Source organism: Pyrgilauda ruficollis, unplaced genomic scaffold (assembly GCF_017590135.1).
Source record: "Pyrgilauda ruficollis isolate IOZ18807 unplaced genomic scaffold, ASM1759013v1 scaffold70, whole genome shotgun sequence".
Taxonomy (NCBI): Eukaryota; Metazoa; Chordata; class Aves; order Passeriformes; family Passeridae; genus Pyrgilauda; species Pyrgilauda ruficollis.
In genome coordinates, this window is record NW_024528822.1 from 1,711,812 (window position 1) to 1,738,949 (window position 27,138).

The window sequence follows — 27,138 nt, forward strand, 5'->3', positions numbered from 1 at the left end:
GGTCTGTTCAGCAGGTCAGCTCAAGGCACACTCTCCGCGTCTTGGGCTGGTGCTATCTTTTATACTAAAAACTACGTCTACTATGTTTACAATAATGTTCCAATACCTATGACCTATCTTAGACAGTGGCTTTCTATTCTAAACAAATCTGTGAATGCCAACATCATCCTGAATATGGATGCCAGGAAGAAAGAAGGAGGACAGGGCACACCCAAATCCCTCCATCTTAGAACACCTGACCCCCATGTACAGAATTCCAAACCCCCCTGTACAAGGTTCAAAACCCCCCTGTACAGTGCTCAAAATTTTTTCCCATCACCCTGTGATTACTACTACTACGCTATCTAAATTTTTGTGACTTTTAATTCTTCATACAAAGGTGGTAACTTGTTCCATGGGTCAAATTCAAAGCCACAGGGGTCTTTGGCTACATGCCAGGGTCTCCAACCCCCCTGCCAGGGCTTCAAAGCCCCCTGGCTGGGGCTTGGATCATTCAGGACCGTCAGGGGGATGTCCTGGGTTCGGACAGGTTGCTTGTTTAGCCTTTAGTTGGATGCTGGTGCCAACAGAGCTGCTTACAGTGGCAGCTCAAGAAGTGCATCAAACATGTAAGGAGACAGCCAAAGGGCTGTCAGCTTTGCTTCAGCTCCCCTTGGAACTGAGGGTGGTGGGAAATCAGTGACACAGCCTCTCCTCACTGAATCAATTAGCTTGGAAAAGACCTCTGAGATATCAAGTCCAATCTATGACCCACCATGTCAACTAGACCATGGTACTAAGGACCATGTCCAGTCTTTCCTTAAAGCCAGGCATGGTGACTCCACCACCCCCCTGGCAATCCGTTCCAATATCTAATCATCCTTTCTGTGAACAAATTCCTCCTCGTGTTCAACCTCAATCTCCCCTGGCACAGCTTCAGACCGTGTCCATCTGGTCCTGATGGATGTTTCCAGGGTGTCACTGCGCCCACGCGTGGCACGGTCCCGCCGTGGCCGGGAGCAGCTCCAGCCCGCGGCTGCGGGGGGCGGAGGAGGGAGCGGGGGCGGTGCCGGGAACACCCTCGGGAACACCTCCGGGAACACCTCCCGGGAACACCTCCCGGCCCGCGCATCGGAAGTGACGCGCTGAGCCGGTTCCCGCCGCTCTCGGTGCCCGCCATGCGGGGCCGCCGGGGCGGCGCGGGGCCGCGGCAGCGAGCGGCGGCCGAGGGGCAGCAGGAGGAGCAGCAGGAGGAGCAGCAGGAGGAGCAGCAGGAGCACTACGTGGTGGGGCAGGTGTCGGGCAGCCTCGCCGCGCCCGCTGCGCCCACCGCGCCCCTCGCTCGCCTCTTCCGCGCCGCGTCCCCGCCGGTGCTGGTGGCTGTGCCGCGGGTGAGCGAGCGAGCGCCGGGGCAGCGCTCCCGGCTGGCCGCGGCTGTGGGAGCCCAGCAGCGCCGCTGCCCGCGGCGGTGGGCTTCGGGCAGTGGCGCTCCAAATAGTTGTAGTATGCGAAGTAACTTCAGGGCGTTCCTGGAATTGTGTCCTTCAAGTCTGTTTCTCTTACCATTTGTTTAAAGGGAAAGAAGAAAAGGAAGCGTGCAGAAGAAGGGGAGAAAGCGTCAGAAGACCAGAGCTTATCCAACGTACAAGAACCTGCGGTAAAAGCAAAGAAGGCCAGAAAAAAGGAACATTCAGAGGCAGAGAAAAAACTGTCACAGAGGTGAGTGACACAATTTTATAGTAAAATTAAAGCATCTACATTAATTGCAACATGAGTTCGATGAAACAACGAAGTTCTCGTCTACTACTCGTCTTCAACTGGGTGTTTAAGATTATTTTTAAGATTGTGCAAATTTTCTGTAGTGTTCCCCTGAAGGAGGAAGTAGTGCAGGTTCTTGAAACACTAAGTCTATGAAGTGCAAATGCCCTGCTAGTGAGCCATCAGGTCCAGCGGCTGGAGATGAAGACACATGGATCTAGTTCTCTCTGGCTCGGGGAGATGCTTTCTAGCTGTCCTTGGCTTTATCCAGCCGAGGGGGTTTCAGCAGGAGCGAGGTGCCAGGCACAGAGCTGTCTGTGTCCTACTGCTCCTCTGCAGTGACACAGAACCTCTCTGTGACTCTGTCTGGTCACTTGAAGTGAGGTGCTTCAGAGCAGGCTGGAAGCTGCTTGCTCTGCCATGCACTTTGGATAATAAACTGAACTTCATTGTAGCACAAGGCTACTTTGGATAATAAACTGAACTTCATTGTAGCACAAGGCTAGCGCCTCGTCCTGTCCCTGGGCCCATGGAACCTGTTTGCTGTGTTTGTGTCTGTATCCTTCCGAGGCTCCTTCAGATCTGCTCGTTGTTCATGCTCTTACAGCAGGTTTGGATAGAGACTTGTTAGTGCATGGCAGTATTCCAGAGGTTTGTTCTGAGTCTCCTGCATACTGAGAAGGATTAAATCTGTTCTAAGTTCCAACATAACTCAAAGATGATTTTTTCCCTTCAATTTTAGAGGCTATCAAATGGTTTAATTGTGAAGTATTTCTATATTACTACTGGTAAATAGTGAATGCGATATCCTGGGGACAGCAAATCGTTTTTCATGTTACTGAATAGTCAGATACATTTTTTAATGCAGAATAAACAAAATAATGTTTGAAATTTTACAGTTGAACATGATGATTTCAAATGTAAGTTAAAGTATCTTAGAGGCTTCAGTTCTTTGACCCCAAATGCCCTGGCTTTTTTCCATGAATTGTAACCTGCCTGTTTATTTCTGGTCAGAGAGAACGCTTTGGAGCAGGCAGATGAAGAAGAGGATCAAAAATTGTTTCAAAACAAAGTGAAGCAAAAGAAAAAGGCTTCTCAAGCCATCAGCAAAAGTGTTGTTAATTCAGCTACGGGTGCTGCTGCAATACAGCAAAAGAGAAAAAGGGTGGCTGATAAAGCAGCAGACAGAAGAACGGTGTTTGTTGGAAACTTGCCTGTCAGCTGCACTGTTCAGGTACGTGGGTGGGTTCTGTCTGCTAGAGGAATGAAAGGAGTTGCATCAGTCCTCAGCTTGAGGTGATGTTTCCAGCTGGGAAGTCACACACACTTGTGATTGGAACTGCTTTTGGGAACGTAGGAAATGGTTCTTGTTCTCAGAAATCATTAGAGACAATCTCTGGTTTCCTGGAGTTCCTGCAGCAGTGGATGCAGCGACTCTTTCATGAGTAGAATTGGTCAGTTCCTTGTCAATGAAAAAATGACTGAATAATGAGAACTGCATTTACAAAGTTACTCTGCTTCTAATTTTGTGTGCAAAGAGTGCTTCAGATTGTTACATAAAACATGTTAAATTTATACTCTCTTTCATAAGAGGCACAACTTCAGTTTTCGCAGTCTGTAGAAGAAGCTGCTGCCACAAAAACCACTGAAATAGTTACAAATTACTTTCATTTTGTTAGTAGCCTGTTAAGGGACCTCCTATAAGTAAAAGGAAAACAGTGTAAGAACAGTATTACTTATAAATACTAAAAAATAATTCTCATTATCAGGTTGAAAAGTGTACTGAGTGTTTGCAATATCATCTGTTTAGGTACTGACATCTCTTTTTAAGAAGTATGGACAAATCCAGTCCATTCGCTTCCGGTCTCTGGTATGTTTTTCCCTTTAATGTTGTATAACAAAATTATTTGTTAATGTTGAAGGGCAGTAGTATTTGTAAGTCGTGTACCTTCATTAGTTCAGACGTGGTTTGGGGTATGTGGGTTTTGCTATTAAAAGAAGCTTGGAGATGTGACCCAGGGAGCACCACAGGTGCATTTGTCCTGAAGCAGCAGCTGATCCAGGATCAGAGCTTTATGATCTCTGAAAGTGGAATGCCTTTGTTATTGCTGGTTTGGCTGAGGTATTGCTCATCTGTTTTTAAATCATAGTAGCAAAGACACATTATTGTAAATCAGGGTACTCACTAAAATATTTGACAATAACTCTCTTGGAACTCAAGAAACATCTCAGACAAAGTCAAGGCAAGCTCTTTAACGCTGAGGGGTTTTTAGGCCATCTCTAGGTCCAGCCACTTCTGTCATTTGCTCACTGTACTGGCTATGTTGCTTTGAATGTGAATTCATTCTGCTTGAATTCATCTTTGTCTCACGGAGAAAACTCTTTGTGATAAGTTAACACTAGGCCCACCTAACTCAAGCTCTTTTTATCTTTAAGATTCCAGCAGAAGATACTGTATCCAAAAAGGTAGCAGCAATCAAGTAGGTTCCCCTTGTGAATTTTGTGTATTTTTCAAGGCCTAAACAATGTTTAAGTGTTGGTCATTAAAAGTTTGTCTGTATAAGGTCTTTTTCATGTATTTTGTGTTTCATTGTCTTTTGTCATTACCTTTGTGTGTATTAAGTTTTCTCAACAAGTAATAAAGAATTATGTGCCATGTATATTTTAATTTGTTACTTGAGGTTGCATTTCTTATATTTTAGGAAGGAGGGAGATGCTAAAAGTCTTTAATTTCTTTGGATGTGTTTATGAGCTGAGGAAGGTTGCTCAGGGTGCATATATGGGCTGAACAAGATGTACAGTGGGACGCCCTTGCATGTACAGGGACCCTGACCTGCAAGGGAAATGAAGTTGTTGGTGTGCACAGAACAAGCAGAGGCAGGAATGTGTTCAGCAGGAAGTGCCTGTGCACTGCGCAGCATTGAAGCAGTAACGGGTCCTTTTCCTGTTCCAGGCATAAGGTGCACCCGAATGCAAAGTCTGTCAACGCTTACGTGGTCTTTAAGGAAGAATGTGATGCCCAGAAGGCTCTGAAGGAGTAAGTCTCAGTTTTGTTCCTCGTACCCTGTTGAAGAGGTAGTTCACGTAGATTTATAGCTAAATTTAAACAACCTCCCCTCTTTTGCTTGAATCAGAATCAAGTGTTGTTCAAACTTAAAAGTAACTTTGCTTTTGGAATATGCTATGCAGTGACACTGGCAATTAAGTAATGCTTATTTCACTTTTAAAACCTTTCATTTTTGACCGCAAAAGGAATGGAACAGAAATTGCTAGTGGATTTCACATCAGAGTTGACACTGCATCTAAGACCAGTTCGGTAAGTAAAGTGTGTGGCTAGAAATTCCCATTTCTGGTTTGGTTTTGGGGGTTTTATTGTTTTTGTTTGGTTAGTTTGGTTTTTCTTTAACAACTAACTTACTGTCCTGTCTCTTGTTTCCTTTAGCATGACAACAAACGATCTGTATTCCTGGGAAATCTTTCATATGGTAAGTCTGAAATGGATTGTTATGCATCATTAATTTGCATTTTTGTAATGGTTGACATTAGGCTTTTTATTTCTTGGTATTAGGTGGATAAATACCTTTCACTGGAGGTAATTTTTATTTGTTAATTGTAACAACTAAAGAGGTTGTAAGTTTCTGTCCAGTTCTGCACCTTGATTGTTTCCTTTATTGTAGGTAGCACTGCAAGTACTTTTAGTTCTTGTTGTTGCTTCACATTTTTTGAATAAATATCACTAAGTTGCATAGGCCATGGCTCTCTAAACTGTTCAAGGATTACCAATTCCTATTGGTGAACCAATTCCAAGTGATGGACAGTGATGGCTTCTCCTTTTGATGCTTTCTGTGAACTACAGGCTGAGTGACTCTGTCCAGGCAGGGCTAAAAGTGGGATTTGATGATACCTGTGGGCCAGTTTCAACTCAGAATATTCTGTGATTTGCTGTGCTCTGAAATTACTTCAGCAGCTTGGGCCTTTCTCAGCACGTCTAGGTCCCACTGCTGTAGTTAAACCTGTACTGTTGAGTTCATCCCCTCCCCTCAGCAGAGAGATGTTTATGTCTACGTCAGGGCATTCCATGAAGTGTACCTATACAAAAAAAGAAAATAATCCGCACTTTTGCGATGGCACAGCACATTTGTCTGCCTAGGCATGGGATGGAGAAAGGCTCATACACCCAGCCATTATCAGAATCATTGCGTAGCAGCTGTGGTTGGAAACTGTGAATCCCTTCTCCCCCATTCAGCTAAAATTCATGGCTCAGTCAATGAACAGTTGAAGAACTGCCAGCTCAAGCTCATTATCATCAGCATTAATTCTTAGAAAGAAATTCTGGCATAAGGAGGAGCTACAAAAATGTATAGCAGAATTCTTAATTTCTACTGTGTTCCAAGCATAAGTGAAATAATTTGAAGAATGTATTTCAGTTTTCGCCTTAGTAGTTCTTTGTGATTTCTGTCATACTCTTCAGAGCTGGAGAAGCATTAACTGTCAGAGCAAATAGCCCTTCATAAAGTCTGCGTTGTCAGCTTGATGGGATTTTTCCAACCACTGATATTTGCCTGCCTATCCTTCTTCCGTATTGTTTGTGTCCTTGAATGGGTGAATGTGAAATAACTGGATGTGGGCCAGGCTTTCAAAGCCGTGTGTCTCCCTGAAGAGGCATCTGTTCCCTTGTGTTGCCCGCAGACATCCGCGATGACGCCGTGCGGGAGCACTTCCATGACTGCGGAGACGTGGTGGGAGTGCGAGTGGTGAGAGACAGGACGACGGGCCTGGGGAAGGGCTTCGGCTACGTCCTCTTCGAGGTGAGCCCTTGAGCTACGTGCTCCAGCACACGGGGAGCCCTTCCAAACCTGCACTGGGGTCTGCCCTTAGAGCATTCTTATTTTCAGTTCAGGAATTTCTTGAGGTTTGTGTGTATGTAGGCAGTGAAGTGGCAGCGTTGTTGTGTAAGGTGGAAGCAGCTGGGAAGACCGGTTCTGTGGAAGCAGATACAAAACAAAATATTTTCGGTGTTGTACACACTGGGGTGAAAGAAGTGACTTTACCTTAAAGACTTAAAGAGGGACAGATGAGTTAGTTTGGTATAACTTCAGTGTTCTCCCATTTCCTGTGTGTCAAATTGTGAGTGGAATTCTTTCCTGCAGCTGGTTTGCGTACTGGCTCTCCACTTCTGATTCAGTGCACCTTCCTTTCTCATGCCGGTCTCCAGCCTCATTTTCCCTCAGTTCATTTCCTGCAGCCCAGTGCCTTTTTTCCCAATTTTACCTTGTCTCTCTGTGCCTCAGACTTCTGTGTCCCATTGTAAGTGGTTTCATAGCCTGATCCAAGTGTCTGTGCCTCAGCGTGGGCTGTGTGGGGTGCTGGTGTTCCTGAGCAGAGATCTTGTGTCATTCCCTAAACAGAGCGGTTTGAGCGCTCTGCATTGTAAAATCCTGCTCTGCCAGTTTTAAAAAACAGGTAACTGTCTTCGTTTGAAAGCACTCAGCTGGAAGCAGTGCTGCTCCTAAAGTGGTTGTCTGGTTTTGTAGAACACGGATGCTGTACATCTTGCTCTGAAACTCAACAACTCCGTTCTGATGGGAAGAAAGATACGAGTGCAGCGCGTAACGGACAAGAAGAAAGAACAGAAAAGTCCAGACCAGTCTCGTGCTCCCAAGGACAGAGCTGATAAGAAGAAGAAAAAAGAAAAGAGCTGCTCTAATGATTCTTTTGTTGGTGAAAAAGCAAACCCGTTAAAGAAGAGCACAAAACCAAAAAGACTAAAAACTACTCCTAGGAGTAAATCTGGGAAAAACAAACAGTCCTTTGATAAAAAACAGTCCAGTAAAAATGCTGATTAGTGTTATGAAGATGGATATATATGAGTGTTTTTTATATGTGAGAGTGTCATAAATTTTGTTTGCTAATACAGCTGTTGTCCTTTGTGGTGTTTGCTCTGGGGCATTTGGCTTCTCCTAGAAGGCAGCAGGAGGTGCTGCATGATTTTATCCCTGTGTTCCAGGAATCTGTCTCCTGCTGAGGTCTTGCTGCAGAGGCTAACTGTGAATTCTTTTTTCTGGAGTTGCGTAGGATTACCCACAATGGCTATAGAAAAACATGACTCACATTCAGACTGGGTCTGTGATGAAATACAAATCATTACCTTGATTCGGGTGGCTTTTTTGATGTGCAGAGAAGGGCAATGGAGCTGGTGAAGGGTCTGGGAGCACAGGTCTTATGAGGAGCGGCTGGGGGAGCTGGGGATTCCAGCCTGGAGAAAAGGAGCTCCGGGATGGCTCTATCGCTCTGCGGCCACCTGGAAGGAGGCTGTAGCCAGGTAGGGGCTGGTCTCTTCTCCCAGGCAGCAAGGGACAGGATGACACAGGATGTAGCCTCAAGCTGTTCCAGGGGAGGTTTAGGTTGGATTTCAGGAGAAATTTCTTCACAGCGAGGGTGATCGGACATCGGGATGGGCTGTCCAGGGTGGTGGAGTCACCATCCCTGCAGGTGTTTAAGGGAAGCCCGGACGTGGCGCTGAGTGCCCGGTCTAGTTGACCTGGTGGTGTTGGATCAGAGCTGGCCGCGGTGCTCCGGGGCTCGTTCCCGGGATCCCGTTTCCCGCTCCCGGCCCCTCCCGGCGCTTGGCGCCAAACGCCGGCGCTGCGGCCACGCCCCTCCGCCCGCGCATGCGCCCGGCCTCGGCGCAGGCACTGCGGTAGGCGCCCCGTGCCGCCGCCGGCTGATGACGTGAGCGGAAGCGAGGAGGGGTCCTTTCCCTGTGCCCGCTCGCCCCAAGGTGCCTGCGGAGCTCGGCGCGGGCCGCGCGGCGGGAGCGGCGCGGGGCGGCGGCGGCGCCATGATGGTGGGCAGGACCAGCGCCATCGCCGCGGGGCTCTGCGGGGCGCTCTTCATCGGCTACTGCATCTACTTCGACCGCAAGAGGCGGAGCGACCCCAATTTCAAGAACCGGCTGCGGGAGCGTGAGTGTCTCGGGGCGCCCCCTCCCCTTTCCTCCCGTCCCGTCCCGCCGCCGCGCGCTTCCCTCCGTGATCCCCCCGTTTCTCTCCGTCGCTCACCCGCCCGGCCGGGGTGCGGGAAGGCAGCACGTGCTGTCGCCGCAGCGCCGCCCCCGGGCCCGGCCGGGACCCCCGCCCCCTCTGGGCCAGGCCCGGCGGCCCCCGCGGCTTTGCGGCCTCTCGCCCGCCCCTCGGCGGGAGCAGGGCCGGGCACAGCCGCAGAACCGCCAGAACTGGGAGATGCCTTCGAATTGCCAGCCATCCGCCCAGCACTGCCTCTGCCACCCCTGCAGCGCTAACCAGCATGGCCAGACACAGTTTCCTCTCGAGCAACCGCAGGGATCGCCACTCCAGCACCTCCCTCGGCAGCCAGTGCCTGCCCGCCCTCACGGTGGACGGGATTTTTTCTGATGTCTCATCTGAATCCCCCATGTCTCAGCTTAAGGCCATTTTGTCTGGTGCTCTCACTGCAGGCATGGCAGAAGAGAGTGACCCCGCCTCACTACAGCCTCCGTTCAGGAGGTTCTAGACAGGCTCATCCCATCGGAGAGCGTTTGCTGGAGGTGTTGGGGAGCCTGTGGTTTCCATCCATGCTTGGTTCAAATTCACCTCCCCCCCACCTTTTTTCTTGTCCAGACTTGCTCTCCTACAGCTTCAGCAGTGCTATTGTAGCCACCACATTTACGTGGTGACACTTTTTAAATTTTTTTTTGTGTTTGGTACACAAGCAAGTAAAACTGTGATTTCTTACAGTGAAGTTGTTGCTGTGGTGAGGCAGAGGTCGGTGGCAGCTCTCAGGTATTTCATCAGCTGCATTCTAAACCCTCCTGGCAGCCCTGCCACTGGCTTCCAGGATAAGAATGAATGCCAGAGAAAACTGTTGATTAATCCAAGATGTGGAGCTCTTCTCCCATGGCTCTTCATTATTTCACATCTTCAACATTTATTCAAATTTTTTAATAATCAGTGAGGGTTTAATGCAAATGTAGGCATGAGTACTGAAGGAACATGAATGAATCATGAGGTGATACTTTTTATACGGAGTTATTTCTGTCAGGATAATGTGTATATCATTCCTTTGGTAACTAATCTGAAGATAAGAAGTTATCATTAAGGTAAATTTTCCTGGCAAGTAAACATGACGTGATCAGCAGTTTCATGGATGGAAAAGTCAATAACCAGACTGATTGGAAATGAGTATTTACCTGATAGCATTAAAATGTAATTTAACAGATTTGGTTCTGCCTTCATGGACTGAATTTGCCTGGCCAGTGTTTTGCTTAGCGGTGCATTAATTCCGCTTTCCAGAATTTCCTCCACAGCAAATTATGTCTGTCAAATCTTTCAGCTTCAGGCCCTCGCTCCTGTGTAGGATTTTGGGCACATACCTCTTGTGTGTGTTCCAAGTCCTCTTTTCCCTGCAGTGCAAATCATTAATTGGGAAGCTTTAGTGCAGTTAACTGGTGTGTGCTTGATTTGCACAAGCATACTCGTTTTTTGGCAACATAATCAGCCATGGGGTGTTTTCATGATGCCAAACGTGCAGTAGGAGAAGCACCAAATTATGTAAGGTTTTTGCAGAAGCACCAAAAATTATTTTTGGATTCCAGGTTTCCATAATTGGAGTCTGTATCCAATCATGTTGTGAATAAACCTTAGAACTGCTCTGATTAAGAGTTGGCATTAACTTTGAAGTGGAAGACAAATGTGTTTTGGTTTGGTAGGAGGTCACAGTTGTCATTTGGGGGTCTTCATTGTAGGACTTGAAGTCATTGCAGGTGATGCACTGGCCTGCATTTAGTTGTAAGGCTTTGTTTAATTTGGTTTGGTTGTTTTTGGTAGTGTAACAGATTATTTAGTATGGATGCTTCAGCGGTGGTGCCAGGGATCTGGGTATGTAATACCCAGATTTTTACTGTTGGGTGGACAGGAAGGCTTGGGATGCAAAATACTTGACCAGGAAAGGTTCAGTGCAGCAGCCAGCTGCAGTTCTTTATGTAAAGGTGCTCCATATGTTGTGCAATAGTGGGCTATGGGATGGAAAGCTTGCAGAAATCACCTTTACAGCACATCTTTTCCAGCAACCTTCTTGGGGTAAGATCCTTTTTCAGCCTCTGTGATGCAGTGTCACCAGAATTTGGGAAGGACAAGAAACCTAACTTGTCAATGAATTGCCTGTTGTATTGCAAAGGCCTGTCATAAAAATGAGGTGGCCAGATTTAGGTTTCTGGGAAAAAGATTTCTTGGAAGTTTCTGGAAGGCTTATGGAACTACTGGACTTGGATTTTCCACATGTTTTAATTTTACTTAGCAGGTTTTGTGGGTGGACTTTTTTGTTGGGTTATTTTTTTAGGTCTTTGCTAGTTTGGGGGGCATGTCCATATTTGGTCTTGGGACCAAAAGGTAGCAAAGCTATAAACATCTGTAGCTGCTGAGCTTCCCAGGCTGTATTTTATCAATAAAATAATTCAGGTATGTCTACTTGAATGACTAAAACAGAAGTGCTCTGCTTTAAAATATAGACACACGTCTCTATTCAGAGACAGCCAGAATTTCTGACCACACTGAATTTTGCCCAAGAGCACCTTCTGCCTGGACAGCAGAGTGAAAGGAGGGCAGTAGGCAGACTTCACTGATGGGAGCTGAAAATGCACATGGCTTTTTGGGTTTTCTGCTCCTTTGGGGGACTGGTTGGGAAGGTGCTGGGGCTGCTCAGGGGCCTTTGCAACCCGTGCCAGCAGGACAGGTCATCCCTTGGTTCTCTTCTGGAGCTTGTACCCTTGTACAAGACCTGCACTGTGACAGCTGCAGTGTAGCTTTGTGCTTTGGATGCATGCACTGCATTTCTGTGGTAATAAACATGCAGTCTACAAAAGATTGCCTTTCCCTTTTCAAAATGGGATTATCTCTTTAGAATAGAAGGAAGGGTTTCATTTTCATGGAGGTCCCTGAGGGAAAACAAACTCAGGGGGGCCTTTTTTTGTTTGTTTGTTTTTTGATGTTTTTTACCCCTCAAAGCCATTGCTTTTTTGCTTGTCATACTACAAATGTGACTTCTGGTTGTTATTTCCAAGATGCTTTGAAAGTAGTATTTCTTCCCAACCAGTATGGGAAGAATTCATAAATATCCTTTAGAGTTACTTGGATTTTTTTCTTGTTTTAGCTAGTGAACTTTCAAAGAGTCTGTAAGAAAGTATTAAGAGAGAAGAAAAGTTCTTCTTTTAAGAGCATAGTAGTCAGGTTTGAAAGATTTCATAGATAATTTTTCAGATTTAAAAATCTTTGTGATTCTTTATATTCCTTCACTATTTTCAGGTTAAAGTATATGATTTCAATCTGTGTTCAGTGCTCAAAAGCTTTCATTAGTTCCAGTTACCAGCCTGTCTTTTGTTTTGTTCTTTATTTCAGAATGCTTAACCTGGTGAATGATACCTTTTATCATATTTTAAGAAGCAGGTATCATAGTCATGCCAAGAAAACAGTTTTCTCCTCACATGTTGTACAAATGTTAAGCTCTTACTCCCTGTATTTCTTTCTGGTGTTTTTGCTGAATGCACTACAGCTACAGTGTGGCTTGTTTTGATAGTAAAACATTTAAAATATTAATTTTTTTTAATTTAATCTTTATGATTTTATCTATTATCAAAACTTGTTTGTTTATTAGTGCAACTTAAAGTTTTATGCAAATTAATGCTTCTGAAAAGTTGGAGTGAGCTAATTGAACCGCTGATTTTCAAGATAAATTCTTTAATATTGAAAACCTCCAAAATTATTAAATTGTAATAGACTACAGTTCTATCCAGCATGTTTTTCCATCTATAGTGTAAATTAACATACACAGATCAGTTAGTTGTAGAAATCTAGGTGCTAATTGTTTTTAAGATGGTGTATTAATGTAAAAGTTCCATCTAGTTAGAATGTGGACTCCCTTGCTATAAAGAACACAATCTTCTCAGTAAATGCCACGTGTTAGGTGACTGTCTTCACCATGTGGATAATTGAAAATTTTTAATTACCATGTAAAACTGCTAATCATATTTGGAAGTATTTCCAGCTTGTAAAATTGTATCAAAAGAAAAATCAGGGCTGTGTGACAGTTGTTTTTTGTCAGTACAGGAGTTTTCTGAGCAGACACTGAAGCCAAAGAGTAGAAGGACAGTTTAGCCATAGGCTGTGTTCAGAGGTTTTAGTGGTGTAACTATTTCAGTTGATGAACTGACGATTTACATAAATGATTATTCCAAGGAAATTGCCAGTATAATTTGTATAATTATTCTTTCTTGTATGAAGAACTGCTACTATAAAGATATCTTTATACCTGCCTAGCTGAATTAAAAGCAACTTTAATTTTAATTCCATTAGTTTTGCTGAAGTGGTACAACTTCATGTAGCAGACCAACTTTTTGCCTTTCGGTAGGCAGTTAAATCTGTAAATGTTTGTTCCATCTGTAAATGTTTGCTTTCCTCAGGTTTCAGAAATGTATGCTTTAGTATTGCTCCTGCTGAGGGATAGTGAGACACTGCCACTTATTAACTAGTTCCCAAGTCTTTGCTATAAAGGAGCTGAGAAAGTGCACTGTGTGTATCTGCTGTGGCCTGCTGAAGTTCCCCTTCCTTGGTGGTGCACCGTGCAGTTCAAAACTAGATAGTTTGACTTACAGACAATTCTTCTGTGGCTCATTGTTAGAAGTCATGTGGATAATTCCTGTATTACTCTAATTCTCTTTGCTTGTGCTGTGCTGCTGTGCTGCCCTGCACAGCTGGTTTTTGCTGTAGCCCTCAGGAGAAGAATTCCCATTTTGGGCTGCTGCTACTGCCAGCCCTCATTAGACCTCTAAATGATGCTCTGTTGCACTGAGTGGGTTGCAGTCTTCTGTTCAATCTTTAGTATTTGGAATACATTACCAGTTTCTTCTTTTGAAAAGGACTTGGATTTGTTCATGGTTTCAGACTATAAGCTGAAGGGCTTTTTAATTACAAATTGAAAATAAAAGATGTTTTTATTCTTACAGGAAGGAAGAAACAGAAGCTTGCCAAAGAGAGAGCAGGACTTTCCAAGGTAATACTGTGTTCAATAATGTAGTGCTGTTTTGAAAGATGTTTCACTTGTATTATTTGTAAGATTTGTTTAAGGATTTGTTTTACAAACAAATTTGCAGGATTACAAACAGTTCTGTAAATATGCAGTCTTTAGGTTTTTTTAATGCTTGGAAATAATTGTATGGTTGTTCCTTTTTTTGTGTCAGAGTAGTTACATAAGAAAGTACAACATTCACTGTGTGATTTGATGGTGTTTTCTCTCTTTGTAATATGAACAAGGACTTTTCACACATAAAATTATTGATGGGATACACTTATAACTGAACTTGATAGGTTGTTTTGCAATAAGTATTTTATTTCCTTTTCAATATTACCAATGGACCCAGAAAGAAAATACAAGATTTCTCTTAAACAATTGCAAAAAACACAGTTGTTATAAACATAATGCACCTTAGAATTTATATTTGCTCCTAAATGGTGTACTTAATAAACTGAGTAGAGGTATTTCAGGCTCTCTCTACAGATTTGTGGTGTAGTGTTATAAGACCTGAATCTGATTTTCAAAAATGTTCTGAGTACATTTAACTTAGTGGTGACACTTGTTTTTTTGCCAGTGTCAGTGTAACAATAGGGTTTTGTGCATGTTTAGTTTCAGCTGAGAATATTTTCTGCTGACTTTTTCTTAGCTGGTGTTTAAGGGCTGATTTAACTTTTACTCTGTGTGTTTATAGTTGCCTGATCTGAAAGATGCTGAAGCAGTTCAGAAGTTTTTTCTTGAGGAGATTCAGCTTGGAGAGGAATTACTAGCTCAAGGTAATATTTTTTTTTCCAAAGGGTAAGTTGTAAAGTAATTTTTCTCTACCTTTGTTAGAAGATGATTTTTATACACCAAGAAATTCTGGGGAGTCATATTCATCTAAGAAAATCTGCTTATTTGTTTCTAACCTTATGTGTTCAGAAAGTCGATCAAGGAAGGAGAAGAGCTTCGTGTGGATTGATTCACCGTAATTTAATCCACTCTTGGTGTATGTTTCATGTAAATGTGTTAGAGTGTGGAAGATGGTTGATTTCAAAACATGTAATTTGTCATACAGGTGAATATGAAAAAGGTGTTGATCACTTGACCAATGCCATTGCTGTGTGTGGGCAGCCGCAGCAGCTACTACAAGTTCTACAGCAGACTCTTCCACCACCAGTGTTTCAAATGCTTCTAACTAAGCTCCCTACAATAAGCCAGGTATGTGAAACATTCCCTGTTGGTCTGGTTTGGAAAAAATTTATATACTTACTTTATCCACTGCACTAGTCTTGAGTATCAGGTTTTGTAATCTGTTAGTTTTTTTATATGTTCAGTTAGATTAAAAGAAACTTTTTTTTTCACCTGAGTTGTTAAAAAGTGAATAGGAAAATCATCATGTAGCATTAATAGGGCCCAGGATAAAACAGAAATACAAAACTTCTCTTGTGTATAGGGTATGCTAAGCTCTTGAAGTAGAGGCATGTGACCACAGCTCTGGTACTGTAAGTGGATCCAGTGTTTCCCAAATACAAGTTGGGGGGATTGGAAAAACAGTAATTTTGTTGCACTGGGTCTTGAGAGGGATTTTTAAAATTTATGTTTCTACAAGTGTGTGTAAGTGCTATGGAAGCTCATCAAAATGAATCTGTTGCTTTTGCTACCTTTTTGCTTCTGGGGACAGCTTTAGACACAAGATGTTAACTAGCACCAGAGCCCATGACAATTTTGGAAGCTTGGGAGTTTCCCTGATGATAAAACATTACTAGCTCTGTGTATAAAATGCCCTCCTGTTTCAGTCTGAGTACAGAGTGGGTGATGTTGTTAATGTGCCTGCAGGTGAGTCTGTGAAATAAATTATATGTTTTATGTTCTTGGAAGTACAAGGGGACTCCCTACAGTGCCCCTGACATAAAGCAGAGACTCAGTGCTGGGTATCAGTTGGCTCTTCTTACAGCTCAGGCATGGTTACATTTTAGGTAAAGGTCCATGTACTCAGTGGTAACACTGGCAAGTGTCAGGTATGCAAGATGTAAGAGTTGGGGAAATGATTGAACAAAAATGTTTCCTAAGAGAACAGTGCCAGAAACCACACAGAAGTCATCATTTGAGGTTGATAGAATATTGTTTATCTGACTTTGGCTTCATTACTGTTTGTAATTTCTGTGGAACTGATTTCAAAACTTTATTCAAATAGATTGCCATTTTTAACTTTAATCAGTTTGTTCAGTAATTACACTGCTTAATGTTCAGTGTAAAATTACATTGCTTGATAATCAATTGCCTGCTGTCAATTTTATGTAATTGTGAATGAGTTTTTCTCCTTCTTACAGAGAATTGTAAATGCACAGTGCTTGGCTGAAGATGATGTTGAATGAGGTCACACCACAACGGGGGGAAAAAAGTTTTCTTACCCCAGAAGATGAGCATCAGTAGGGGGATAAAGGGGCAAACATAGTAGTTAATGGACTGTGTACCACATCGGGTTCTACCAGAGTTAAAATTAACTTTGTGTAGGTGGGTTTCGCAGGATTTTATTTATTATCCCAGTGAAAAGTGTATTTTGATAAGAATTCATTTTATAAATACACTGTGTTGAGTTATCAAAGTATCACTAACTTCATTATTATTAAAATACGCAGTTGTAATGTTGTACATATACAGACATAAAACTACGACCTATTAAAAACCCAATGCTCATTTTTGAAAAGACGAAGTTATGGCAATAAAGATTTATCTGCACTTGTGTGTCCCTATAGTACTACTTTAAAATTCAGAATATTTGGGTGTCAGAGCAAACAATCTAAAAATGACGACATTAAAATTTATTTTTAATGTTACGGCTGGTCTTCCAATATTTTTCATGAAGTTTGAAACTTTGTGTAATTTCCTGAGAAAATAAATAGATGATCATTTAAACAGTAACATATCACCTTAAAAGGAGATGCAGATCACAATGGTAAGAGATGACTGGCTGCAGAAAGAATGACGAATCCATTTCTGTCAGGAACAAAAATATGTAAAATGATCAATTTGAAATTGCTGGCAAACTTGAAAGCTCTGTTAACACAGGCGTCTGAAACAAAGCTGTTTGGAATAGAACCTGGGCACATTTTAAGAGCACTAAGGTTGGGGTTTTTTGGAAAGCTTAAAATGTTGCAGGATAGACAATTGACATTTCAGTCTGTAGTCTTCAAGACCACGGCAAATGGTTGTTAACAGTCTTTTAAAGGCATTTGCCTTGAAAAAAATTACACTGATAAGGTAAGACAATTATATCCCATGGGTAAATAGCAAAAGCTAATGGAATTAGATGTACAATTTCAGTATGGTGTGGTGAATTTTCCTTTGCCAATAAAAGGAAGACAGCTAATATACAGCAGGCTCAAGTGAGTAGGAGAAGGGTACTTATGAAAGGAAGTTTTTAATGGGTAGGATTTTCTAAATGTCAAAACAGACTGGCTTCTGCTGTTCTCTGGGTTTGTGCTGTCAGCACTCAGGTGGCAGAAGAAACAATTAAAAACATAGCTTTATCATTTGGCACAGTGACTGATTTTTAACTTGAGGAGAATGCTTTGAGGTGTCTTTCAGACCAGCTGACAGTACTAATGATACTGCTAGAGTAAGGTATTAGGTGGCATAATCTTGTAGAAGTGAGATACATTGAGAGCACTCTAGCCAACTCTGTCTCATTTCAGCCTGGTATAAGTTTTTTCAAAGGCAGATTCTCTTCAGTGGTTCAGGAAGTGCCTCACAGGATTTTTGAGAGGTTAAGTAGATAGTTGATGATGATCTAGCAGTCAGTACCTGGGTTTGGGAATAGAAATGGCTCTTACTGAGTCATTCTGCTGAGATGGTTTGCTATGGAATAGGAAACCCTTGAAAATATTCAAAAGATTTGAGGTGCTGTTGAAATTTTCTGTAATGTGATAAATACTGAAGTTAGTGGCTGGTATCAACAAACATCTTAAACAACTGGATGTAGTTTAATCTTTGTGCTTGAATTGTTCAGGAAGCATAGGGTAAAAGTAAAATGTAGCAGCCATATTCTTCTGGGGACAATGGCCAGCGTGCTCTTTTCCTTTTAATTTATTTTACAGGGACAAAGTTATTTTGCACTTAATAAAAATACAGTGAAATTACAGAAGGTTCTGATTTTAATGAGGCTTTTTGAAGGAGTTATCTTCTAACTTAAAAGTACAAAGTAGGAATTTGTAGGTTATGCTGACAGAACTGTTAGCATACTTACCTTCTGTTTTGCTGGTAACTTCAGCCTATCTTTTTAGTTCAGCTTTTAACATTGTTTTAAGGTGAATAAATCTTCCATTCTGCCTGTTTGAAAAACAAACCCAAACAGCACAAGACAAAAGTAACACCCTTGTGTCAAACCTGAGCATTTTTCTCCACTCTTTGGTATAACGATGACAATTTGAATTCACATTTTAGCTTACAGCAAAGCTCTCCTGAACAGTGTTTCAGCAAACCTGGGTGTCAATTCTGATTTTGATGGAAGGCTTGGTGACAGTCTGATTATATCTATAAATGGTATTTGCTGTAATAAGCATCATAGGCACACATATTGCTCTAATGCTTTTCACTTTCTTGAGCCTGCAAAGTTAGATGCAAACAAAATTGAAGACAGCATAGGTTTAAATGTAGCCTTAAATGCACATTTGTTCTCATATCTGATAACCCAGAAGTACCTAGTTAGTAAGAGCTAGAGCAAGCTCTGATACCTATTTTGAGTGCCTTGGACTAATAGAGTGGAATGCTGAATCAACTCTTTTAACAAGACTTGAATTTTTTTCTTCTCCCCAAATGTCCCAGTGAAGCTAACATTGTACAATTGTGAAGACTTGGAAGATATTGTCTAGAATGCAAATTTGCTGTTGCTCCAAGAGCAGCAGGCTGACAGAGGTGTAGCTAGGCACGCACAGTCCACAGATGTTTCAGACTCAAGCAAAGACACTGCTTTCAGACACCAGCAAAGTGCAAGTTATCAGAAACTTGGTGGTAATGATGGATGTTTCTGCATCAGCAGTAGTAATGCCATTGCATTAGCTGTGCATAGTGCTGTACATTTCATTTGTGCAAATGAAAAAAGTGTGGAAGTAATCCACAATTCCAGTTGTGGATTTGCTGCTATGGAGTTCACAGCTGCTGGAGAATAAATCTGTAATCTTACTTTACTGCAGGTTTAACTACTAGTCCTTCTCCTAGAAAGAACCATCTTCCCCTCTGTGCTTCTCCAAGAAAAAGGCACTTGTTTTCAGCACTAAAAGGATTTCTTATAAAGAAACTGAGAGGTCTGTTAGTTTTATGTTGGGAAGTCCTCTCTCTGTTACGAGTTTCTTAGGCAGCTTTTATAGAAAAACCCCACCCAGCTAGTTTCATTATCATGCAGGACTACCTTTGATGTCTCACATTTAAGTTTTCTAGATAATGGAATCAAATCCAAAACCAGAGTGGTCAGGCACACACTGAATCATCTGGCACTAATTTCCTTTCCCTGGGGGCTGACACAATATTATTGTTGCCCTTAACATGAAAAATGGAGAAGTCCCAGCCCTGCTGTGTAGGAGGTCAGCTAGCCATCATCAAAGTAAAGCTCCAGCTATTTATGCACTCAGAAGAATCTTTCTAAAGTTTCATTTGTACATCTGTTGATGGTGTGTTTAAAGTCCCTTAGGCTGAACAGTGGCCCTACATGACTGTTGTGTTACAGTTAACATGAGTTAAACATCAAGGGAATCTTTGAAGTGGTCACTAAGTGCTTTTAGTGATTGTTTCAAAGGCATGTTGTGCTGCACACCCATGCTTCTGTGTTTTTTAATGTATGGACATAAAAAGGGCTGATGTAAAAAGAAAAAAAAAATTCTTCAAGGTTTCTGTTGTACCCAAGTTTTGGTTTGGTTTTTAGTTTGTGTGTTTACACTGACCAGCATGCTTACAGTATTCTCTAAGCCTGTTGCAAAGAGCTGAAACTTGTGCTTAATTCATGAGGACTGGGCTAGCTTTCATCAGAGGCCCTCCGGAAACTGAACTAGTCTGGGTTAACAGGACTTGTTTTCTGCATTTGTACCAAACTTGAACTTCCCAAAGAAAATGTGGATGTCTAATGCTGTTCCCACAGGGCAGAGTTTGCCAGATCCAGTGTATGAATGTGTGAGTGAAGCTGTAGAAAACAGGTGGCCCTTCTGTGTTATTTTTTTGGACCAAACTGTCCAACATGCTGGCACTAGATAATGGGCAACTTTTTCGAAGTACAATGGCTTCCATGTGTTCTTGAAAAGAAAATCCAGGTTCTCTCTTATTTCCCTGCAGTAGGGGCTAGTTTTAAAGAATATTTACTGACATCTTTTGATAAGCTCACTATCCTGCTTTCCAATCATTCCTGTAACTTAATAGTCCTTAACTCTTAAAGGCCTCTGTGCTATAAGCTTTTGACTCCAGGCACACATTTCCTCTTCCTGCTTCAGAAAGGTTAGGTCTGTCTTTAGCAGGTTCACAGATGGATGTTCTGCAGTGCTCACCCACAATTTCATTATTTCCCTTGGACCCTCAGATATCCTCAACTCATCTTTGGGATGAGAGGGTAGACACCCATGGTGGGAAAGTTGCTTAACAGTGAGTGTTGCAGCTGGCACAGTGTTGCTGCAGCCTGTGGATCTCTTGGGATGGTCCATGCTGCAAGGCAGCTGTGAGTGGCTTTTGTGTATGAAATTTCTAGTGTGCATGGAGGCAGAAAACAGATTAAGTCAGACCAGACGGTTCTGCCTCTTTGCATGTTGGACCCTTACAGCTAAAAACTGATTTGGTCACACAGTCATTTACTTGAGCAGGTCTTAATCTAAACAGCAGAGGGCAGTATTGCACACACATTTTGTGCAAGCTCACCCTGCAAAATCCTAATTTTCAGACTCTTCCTGTCTGGTGAGGTGATGCAATGCAGCATTTTGTCCAGACAGATTTGGTACGGTGTATAAGACAGGCTCAGTGGAGCAGCAGTGGAATGTGTTTCTACTGATAATACCTAATTTTGGCTTTTTAAATCCTGTGTGTTTAAATTGTGATGTCATGATTAGGAGGATTTCCCTCTTTCTCTCCATCCCTCAATACAAACTAGGTAAATAGATAAGCCAGCTGCATTGTACAACTTAAATTCTGCAACAAAATGCAACCACATCTGATTGCCAGGCATGCAAGACAAGTTTTCCCCTGCCCAGCTGTGATTATTCTGGGTGAGCTTTGCTGGCTGGAGTGAAAGGAATGCATCTTTCATGGTTAGCTGCAGGAGGGGTAGCAGTGAAATCTGCATCTTGAGACTTTACCTGGAGTTGGACTCTGCCTGTGATGGGCCATGTGAGGAGAGCCAGCCAAAAAAATAAAGACACAAGATATTATGGGTTGGTGACAGGATGCATTTTCAATGCTGGTTGAATTTCAGCTGGTGTTGACCAAATATACTCACCCTGTAGCGATCCTGCAGCTGACCTGAAGTGAGCTGATCTCATACTTTGTCTCTCTCATGCCTTGGAGGCAGCTGTTTGCATTGTAGTGGCACCCTGACTCAAAACTGAATCTTTGCTCCTAAATCTCAAAAGTGTTTTTTCTCTGCTTCCTGGTCTTTGTTTGTGGGGGGTAAAGTGTATGTATGCTATACAAGTAAATGGAAATTTTCCACCCTTGCAGCTGTCAATCAGCATTTTTCCAAACATTCAATGTGTTAGTAAGAAATTCTTCAAAGTCTGCTCAACACATGACAACATCTAGAGAAAGCTGTTTAATAAAAGATATTGTGTGAAAATCATGCTTCTTCTCTTTCAGTAGCCCACTATGGCCATGTTACACCCTATAACATGGCTTGGAAGATACAGAAATTTGCTGTAAAAACCAGTATTTGCCTGTTTTGGCATGTATGTAAAAGAGCATTTCCCTGGAGCTCTGAAACTTTAGCTGGTTAGCATCTCTTGTTGTATTTAATATTATTTAACGAGAAATAATGTACATTCAGCTTTGATGATTAAAATTACAATGATTATTGCATGAATTTGTGAGTTATAATGCAGTGACTAATTAAATGGAGAAATGAAGAAAAGGGATTCTTGAGCAAGCATGTTCTTGGAGAAACTCTCCCTTGTTGTTTTTAATTGATAGTACACACCTAATCAATTCATAGCAGTATTTCATTACTGGTGGGAAGAGTCTGGTTCTGATGAAGATTTACTTTCACCACACATTGACCTGGTAGAATACGGCCTGGTCCTGTAAGTTACCGTGAGGAAGACTGCCAGCTCCCAGCACTGAGGAGGTGGAAGTTTTTGCCTGTATAAAGAAGGGAAGCCCCATCTGACCCCAGGTTACAGCCTCCATATTTATTGACTTCAGAGTGTTTACTATAATGACACCTGAATTTGTATAACCATGAGGCGTTGCTATTTGGTTTATGTTTCATTTGTTTTTATCTCTCCACTTAAAGGTTTGAGCTTTAACATCAGGTTCCTTGGCTTGTTAGAAGTTGTCTGAAACAACTAAGAACCCTTTTTTACTTCTTTGTAGGGATGTTATTTATTGGCCATTGGCACTGGCAGAATTCTTAGCATGAAATTATTATTACTTCTGTATCAGCACAGATGTGTGTGGCACTCTGAAGAATCTGTCAAGATGAAGTCTCTGTTTCTGCAAACTCACAGCCTGCAGTCCTGATCCCATAATTTACCCTTCATGGTCCTTTCCTCATGGAAACCTAAGCAGTCAAGAGCAGGACATTGGGACAGTGACACAGGAAGGGAGAGGTAAGGTTTAGGATAGTATGGTTGTTTTGGTAGTAATTGGGCAGGTGTTTTATCTGAATTTTGTTTGAAGCTCTGAAGCTTGCTTCTTTTCTACATCACATTAATTTTAGACTAGTTGGCTAATCAGTGCTAGTTACTAGTGTAATCAGGGAAAATTAGACTTCAACCAACCATAGATCTGCTTATAAATAATTAAACCTATCAAAAGAAAGAAGTATTAAAGGCTCTATAATGGAATAGATTTGAGACACAACTTCCCCCCCAACTGAAAGCAATAACGAGCTATCGAGCACTGGGTTAATTGCTCTGCTGGCAGTCCTGCAGTTTAAATACCTTCTGCACTGAAAATGTAAGAAGCAATCTTTCAGAAATCTATCTTGCTGTTGGACAGCAACTTTAAAGGGAACTCTGTTCTGTCAAAACATTGTAATCAGCCCAAACTGTAGTGCCCAAAATTCAGTGATACCATGATGCAAATAGGAAAGCTGGGTCATAGTATTAAAGCAGGCATAAATAAGCGAAACAGCCTAGAAGGCAATGCAGTGAGTCAGTGTCCATCTTAGATGCTGGATTGCAAATGTGAATGCTTGACAACCTGATAAAACAGTTGCAAACTGGAGAGGTACTTTACAGAGAGAAAGCTGTAGCCCAGTTTTGGACAGCTGCCCCATCCTTAAAAACAATGCAGCCTTCTAAAACATGCTTTTGACCCTCCAAGTCTTGGTGGTTAGAGCAGTTCTGTTGGCTCTATCATCCTTTTTCTAATTTGGAGCTGGTTTCCAGAAAGCAGAGGAGGACATGCCTGGCAGGTTACGTGGCAGGTTAGTTAACCATATGTTCAGGAAGTCAGATGATGAGACTGGTGTGCCCTGCCACCCTCAAGAACCAATGGACTGTCTGGTTCTTAGTGGGAGCTTGAGCACTAAGCTTGAGCACCACTTGGGCACCTTGGCTTCTCTGGGCAACTATGAAAGTTAAGTGCTCATAAGTTATGTTGATTTTCTAAAGGGAACACATCCCCTGAGATGGAATGTATTGATACTGGGGCAGTGTTCTCCCCATGGTTTTGGTCATAAAATGGGAAGCAAGGAAAAAAAGATGACTCCTTTGTAGAATCCGTCTCTTATTTTGATTGTTTCCAGAATGGTGTTAGGACCAGTTGGGATCAGTGTTTTCTCTGCTGCATTGCCCTTGAAGATCTTCAGCAGGCCTGACAATATTTGTCATTAGACTTTAGATCTTTTCAAAGATAGGTATCTCCTACCTTGGGCAGCACACGTTCAAGAAAAACAGTGATCTCACCCTGATTTTAAAGAAAAAAAGAAACAGATTGCACTCTGACAGAACCAGCAATGGCTCAGACTCAGGAATCTTCATGGCCTGTCCTTTTTTAAAATCTGAGTATTCAAATTCTGCCTGCCCAGCTCCTGATGATGTTGCAGGTGATGTGGGTCTCAGGGAGTGACACCACAAACTTTGTAATTAATTGATGCATAAGTGGTTTTGTAAATTCAAAGTATTTGTAGGTCCTCATAGTATATGTAGTCACCAAAGAATTTGTAGAGACTATCACTGGGTTTTTGAAAACATGCTGCTGAAAGAGTAGTTCTCTGGAGCAGTATTGATTATCTTCATTTGGGGGAACTTAAATTTTCCTTTTTTTCTTGGAAGACCACATTATTTTTTGCTAATATCAAAGAATATCATACTTTGTGACATGCCTGCAGATGCAGTCTAGCTGTGCTATTGTGAAGCTTCACTGGAATCAGGGACCAAAGACACAGAGTCAATTATTAGCTAGACACATTATCCTTTGCCCCAGAGCCAATACAGTCTGCTGCTAATCACCTTTCAATGCCTGTAAGGTGTGAGACTGCTCATTTATTTCAGTGGGAAGAACAGATGCCATGAAGCAGAGCTTTGTGGGCAGTCTTGGATACCTGATGCAAGGCTTATTTCATTGTTTCCCAAAATGATGGTGTCTTCTGGCAGAGTTTAGGCACCGGAAGTGTTTTTGTTTTCTGGGTAAATGTAAGTCGGCTGTAGCCAGTATCTTTCAATTTAACAGCTTTTAGTGAATGTCATGATTCTCATACACCAAAGCTCTTTTTATTTTTTAACTTGCTGTGTGAAGATCATACAAAAGAATTTGTACACAGCCCTTTGCTGGGCATCTTCTGAAGACCGAGTGCCTGCCTTTTGCTGTCTAAAGGGCTTAGCACTTGGGCTTTTCTTTTTTAAAGGGTTTAAAGGTTAACATATGTATTCTTTTCAGAATACAAATGCAGATGTACATAGTGGAGTCAAATTTTCAGGGTTGGCACTGCAGATAGCATCAGGGCACACAGCTGTTTGGTCCAACATGACTGGAAGCAGGGCATCAGGTCCAGAATCAGACCTGTCTCCATGGGACAAGGTAGTGCTGACTGTTTCTGCCAGCCCATCATTTTGCCACAGGCATCCATATGATAACTGCAGAAGATGGTGAAGCTGTGGTAGCTTTGTGTGCAGCAGCAGTAGCAGCAGCAGTAGCAGCAGCAGTGGAAGGGCAGAGAATCTGTTTGGGCCTCAGTGTAAAAACCAGCTTTTCCTAGCAAAGCCAAGTTCATCTTAAACTTATTTACAGTGGATTTTTTCCCTTTTCCCCTTGCCTTCCTACACCTGTCGTTTATAGATCAAGCAGTTTTGCAGGTTTCAAGCTTGGCTGTAAATCACGAGAAGGAAAGGGGGTCCCATGTCCAGGTGTGCTGGCCAGCGGGGGCACCGGTGCAGGAGGCTCGGGGAGCCGGCGGAGCCCCGCTGCTTCGTCTTCCATGGCCCGTGTCGCTAGATGGCAATGTGGCACTCCTGCAGCTGCGGCTCCTGAAAAAGGGCTTGCTTTCCCTGTATTTATCTCTGCCAAACTGATGATTGCACCCACCACCTCGGCAAGAGAACAGAACAAAATCATTTCATAGAACATTACAGCTGTTGTGCCTTTTTCTTTTCTTTTTTCCTTTCTTTCCACCACAGTTCTTTGTCCCACAGCAGGGTGCAGAGGTTTAAAAACCTTCTTTCTTAATCACTTTCCTTCTAAAAACAGAGAAAACACAGCCTCTTGGGAGAAATTAGCTGTGAGAAAAGCATTTCTCAAACAATTGCCAGGAAATATTGTCTTGACCGATATTCCTGATGTAACACTGTCGTTCTCGGTACTGTTATTCTAACATACTCGACTGAAAAAACAGCAGGATGCAGATCTGTAATGCATGATCTGCAGCTTACCACCTACCTTACCTTTTTATAGGTACAAACTGCTTTCAGTTTGTATCCTCCCCCCACCCCCTGGAACTATTCTGTTTTGGAGAGTGAAGAATTATTTGTGACTCTCCTCTTGTGACTAGTGTATCAGGCCAAGACTGTGACAAGGCATGGCTGAAAATTAAGGTTATGCCTCTGCTGCCTGGGTTCCTGATTGAAATTCAGTGTTGTGTGCTGCAGAGGGGATCAGGCTCCACGCTTACAGCGACCCCTCCTAGCCTTAAAGCCTGGCAGCCTGAAAATACGTGAGGTTGGTGAAGCCTGAATTTAACTGGGAGCAGCTGGAGAGCAGGTATGCATGAAGAAGGCAGCAGAAATACACTGAGACCAGGGTCTTGACCCTGAAAGCCCTCTCCCCATTTTTGTATTCATCAAGATGGACCAAGCTGTAGGGTGGGGAGAGGCTGGAGGAATGGTGGTAAACTTGAAGTGCTACAAGCCAGCATTAGCAGTGGCTAGGAACTGCTAGCAGCTATCCAGAGAGCTGTGTGTACACACATGCGTGCCCACTGGCATGCACAGCCATAGCTGTTTGTATTGTGTGGTTCAAATTTTGTCCTTCCTTACATAAATTCATGGAGATTTGAGAAGCGAGCCTTGCTCTATGGGACAGGGTGTGAACTGAAGCACCTTCTGGAAGACAGACAGCAGTGTAATCCTTTCATTCAACCATGTCTGCAGCTGCTTTTTATAAACTTGGCATAAATACATACTCAGTGAAGCCAGGCCTGTGTAGCTGGAAAATATTTTCCACCATCCAAAAAAACCAGAAGATTGGAAAAAGAGCCCAGAAATTGTGCATAACATGGAATGGCCTCGCTTGTGGTTTTTTTCCATGACTTCCTCAGCTCATTTTTCTGCTGCCAATTTTAGAAGCCCATAAGTCATACTTGTTAAACTTTCTCAGTTAAAATGTAACTCTAAGAACAAAGTCATATGATATGTTGCAGTCAAATAATCCTTCCAGAGCCTCTGACTGGAGAAAAGCTATCCCGATCTGGCCAGCTCGCCAGCCCACACGGGCTCCTGTCCCACGAGAGGCAGGGCTGAGGGGCAGGTTCACAGCCCGGGGCTCAGCTGTGCTGCCCGCATGGGTGATGGCTTCCCAGTGGACTTCAGCAATGTCTCCCTGCTTTTGCCGGTCCGGTCAGGCAAAAATTTCAGCTCCTCCTCTAGGAGGACTTCAAGCAAGAGGCTGAGCAGAGGAGGCAGCGAGGGGAGGCAGCACAGAGGGTTTGGCGGTGGAGGA

The 27,138-nt window shown here is 42.8% G+C and overlaps 2 protein-coding genes and 1 non-coding gene across 3 annotated transcripts; all 3 read left to right on the plus strand.

Annotated features, from left to right (window-relative positions):
- The first annotated feature begins 1,135 nt into the window (after positions 1–1,135).
- Positions 1,136–7,651, plus strand: RBM34 (RNA binding motif protein 34). Its single transcript, XM_041485505.1, has 10 exons — positions 1,136–1,370; positions 1,556–1,698; positions 2,752–2,971; positions 3,548–3,607; positions 4,174–4,217; positions 4,691–4,774; positions 4,990–5,053; positions 5,180–5,222; positions 6,427–6,545; positions 7,272–7,651. The coding sequence occupies exons 1-10, from the start codon at positions 1,158–1,160 to the stop codon at positions 7,581–7,583; spliced, it is 1,302 nt and encodes a 433-aa protein (XP_041341439.1). The 5' UTR covers positions 1,136–1,157; the 3' UTR covers positions 7,584–7,651.
- An 818-nt stretch (positions 7,652–8,469) lies between these two features.
- Positions 8,470–16,536, plus strand: TOMM20 (translocase of outer mitochondrial membrane 20). Its single transcript, XM_041485476.1, has 5 exons — positions 8,470–8,702; positions 13,751–13,797; positions 14,510–14,591; positions 14,873–15,015; positions 16,128–16,536. The coding sequence occupies exons 1-5, from the start codon at positions 8,579–8,581 to the stop codon at positions 16,170–16,172; spliced, it is 441 nt and encodes a 146-aa protein (XP_041341410.1). The 5' UTR covers positions 8,470–8,578; the 3' UTR covers positions 16,173–16,536.
- Positions 9,549–9,683, plus strand: LOC121363306. Its single transcript, XR_005956680.1, has one exon. It is a non-coding gene; the product is annotated as a small nucleolar RNA SNORA14 (small nucleolar RNA).
- Positions 16,537–27,138: the final 10,602 nt, after the last annotated feature.

Coding starts and splice junctions, on each gene's coding strand:
- TOMM20 (XM_041485476.1), top strand. CDS start 8,579: ATGATGGTGGGCAGGACCAGCGCCATCGCCGCGGGGCTCTGCGGGGCG. Junction 13,798..14,509: donor AGAGAGCAGGACTTTCCAAG/GTAATACTGTGT, acceptor GTGTGTTTATAG/TTGCCTGATCTGAAAGATGC. Junction 14,592..14,872: donor AGAGGAATTACTAGCTCAAG/GTAATATTTTTT, acceptor TTTGTCATACAG/GTGAATATGAAAAAGGTGTT.
- RBM34 (XM_041485505.1), top strand. CDS start 1,158: ATGCGGGGCCGCCGGGGCGGCGCGGGGCCGCGGCAGCGAGCGGCGGCC. Junction 4,218..4,690: donor AAAAAGGTAGCAGCAATCAA/GTAGGTTCCCCT, acceptor TTCCTGTTCCAG/GCATAAGGTGCACCCGAATG. Junction 6,546..7,271: donor TCGGCTACGTCCTCTTCGAG/GTGAGCCCTTGA, acceptor CTGGTTTTGTAG/AACACGGATGCTGTACATCT.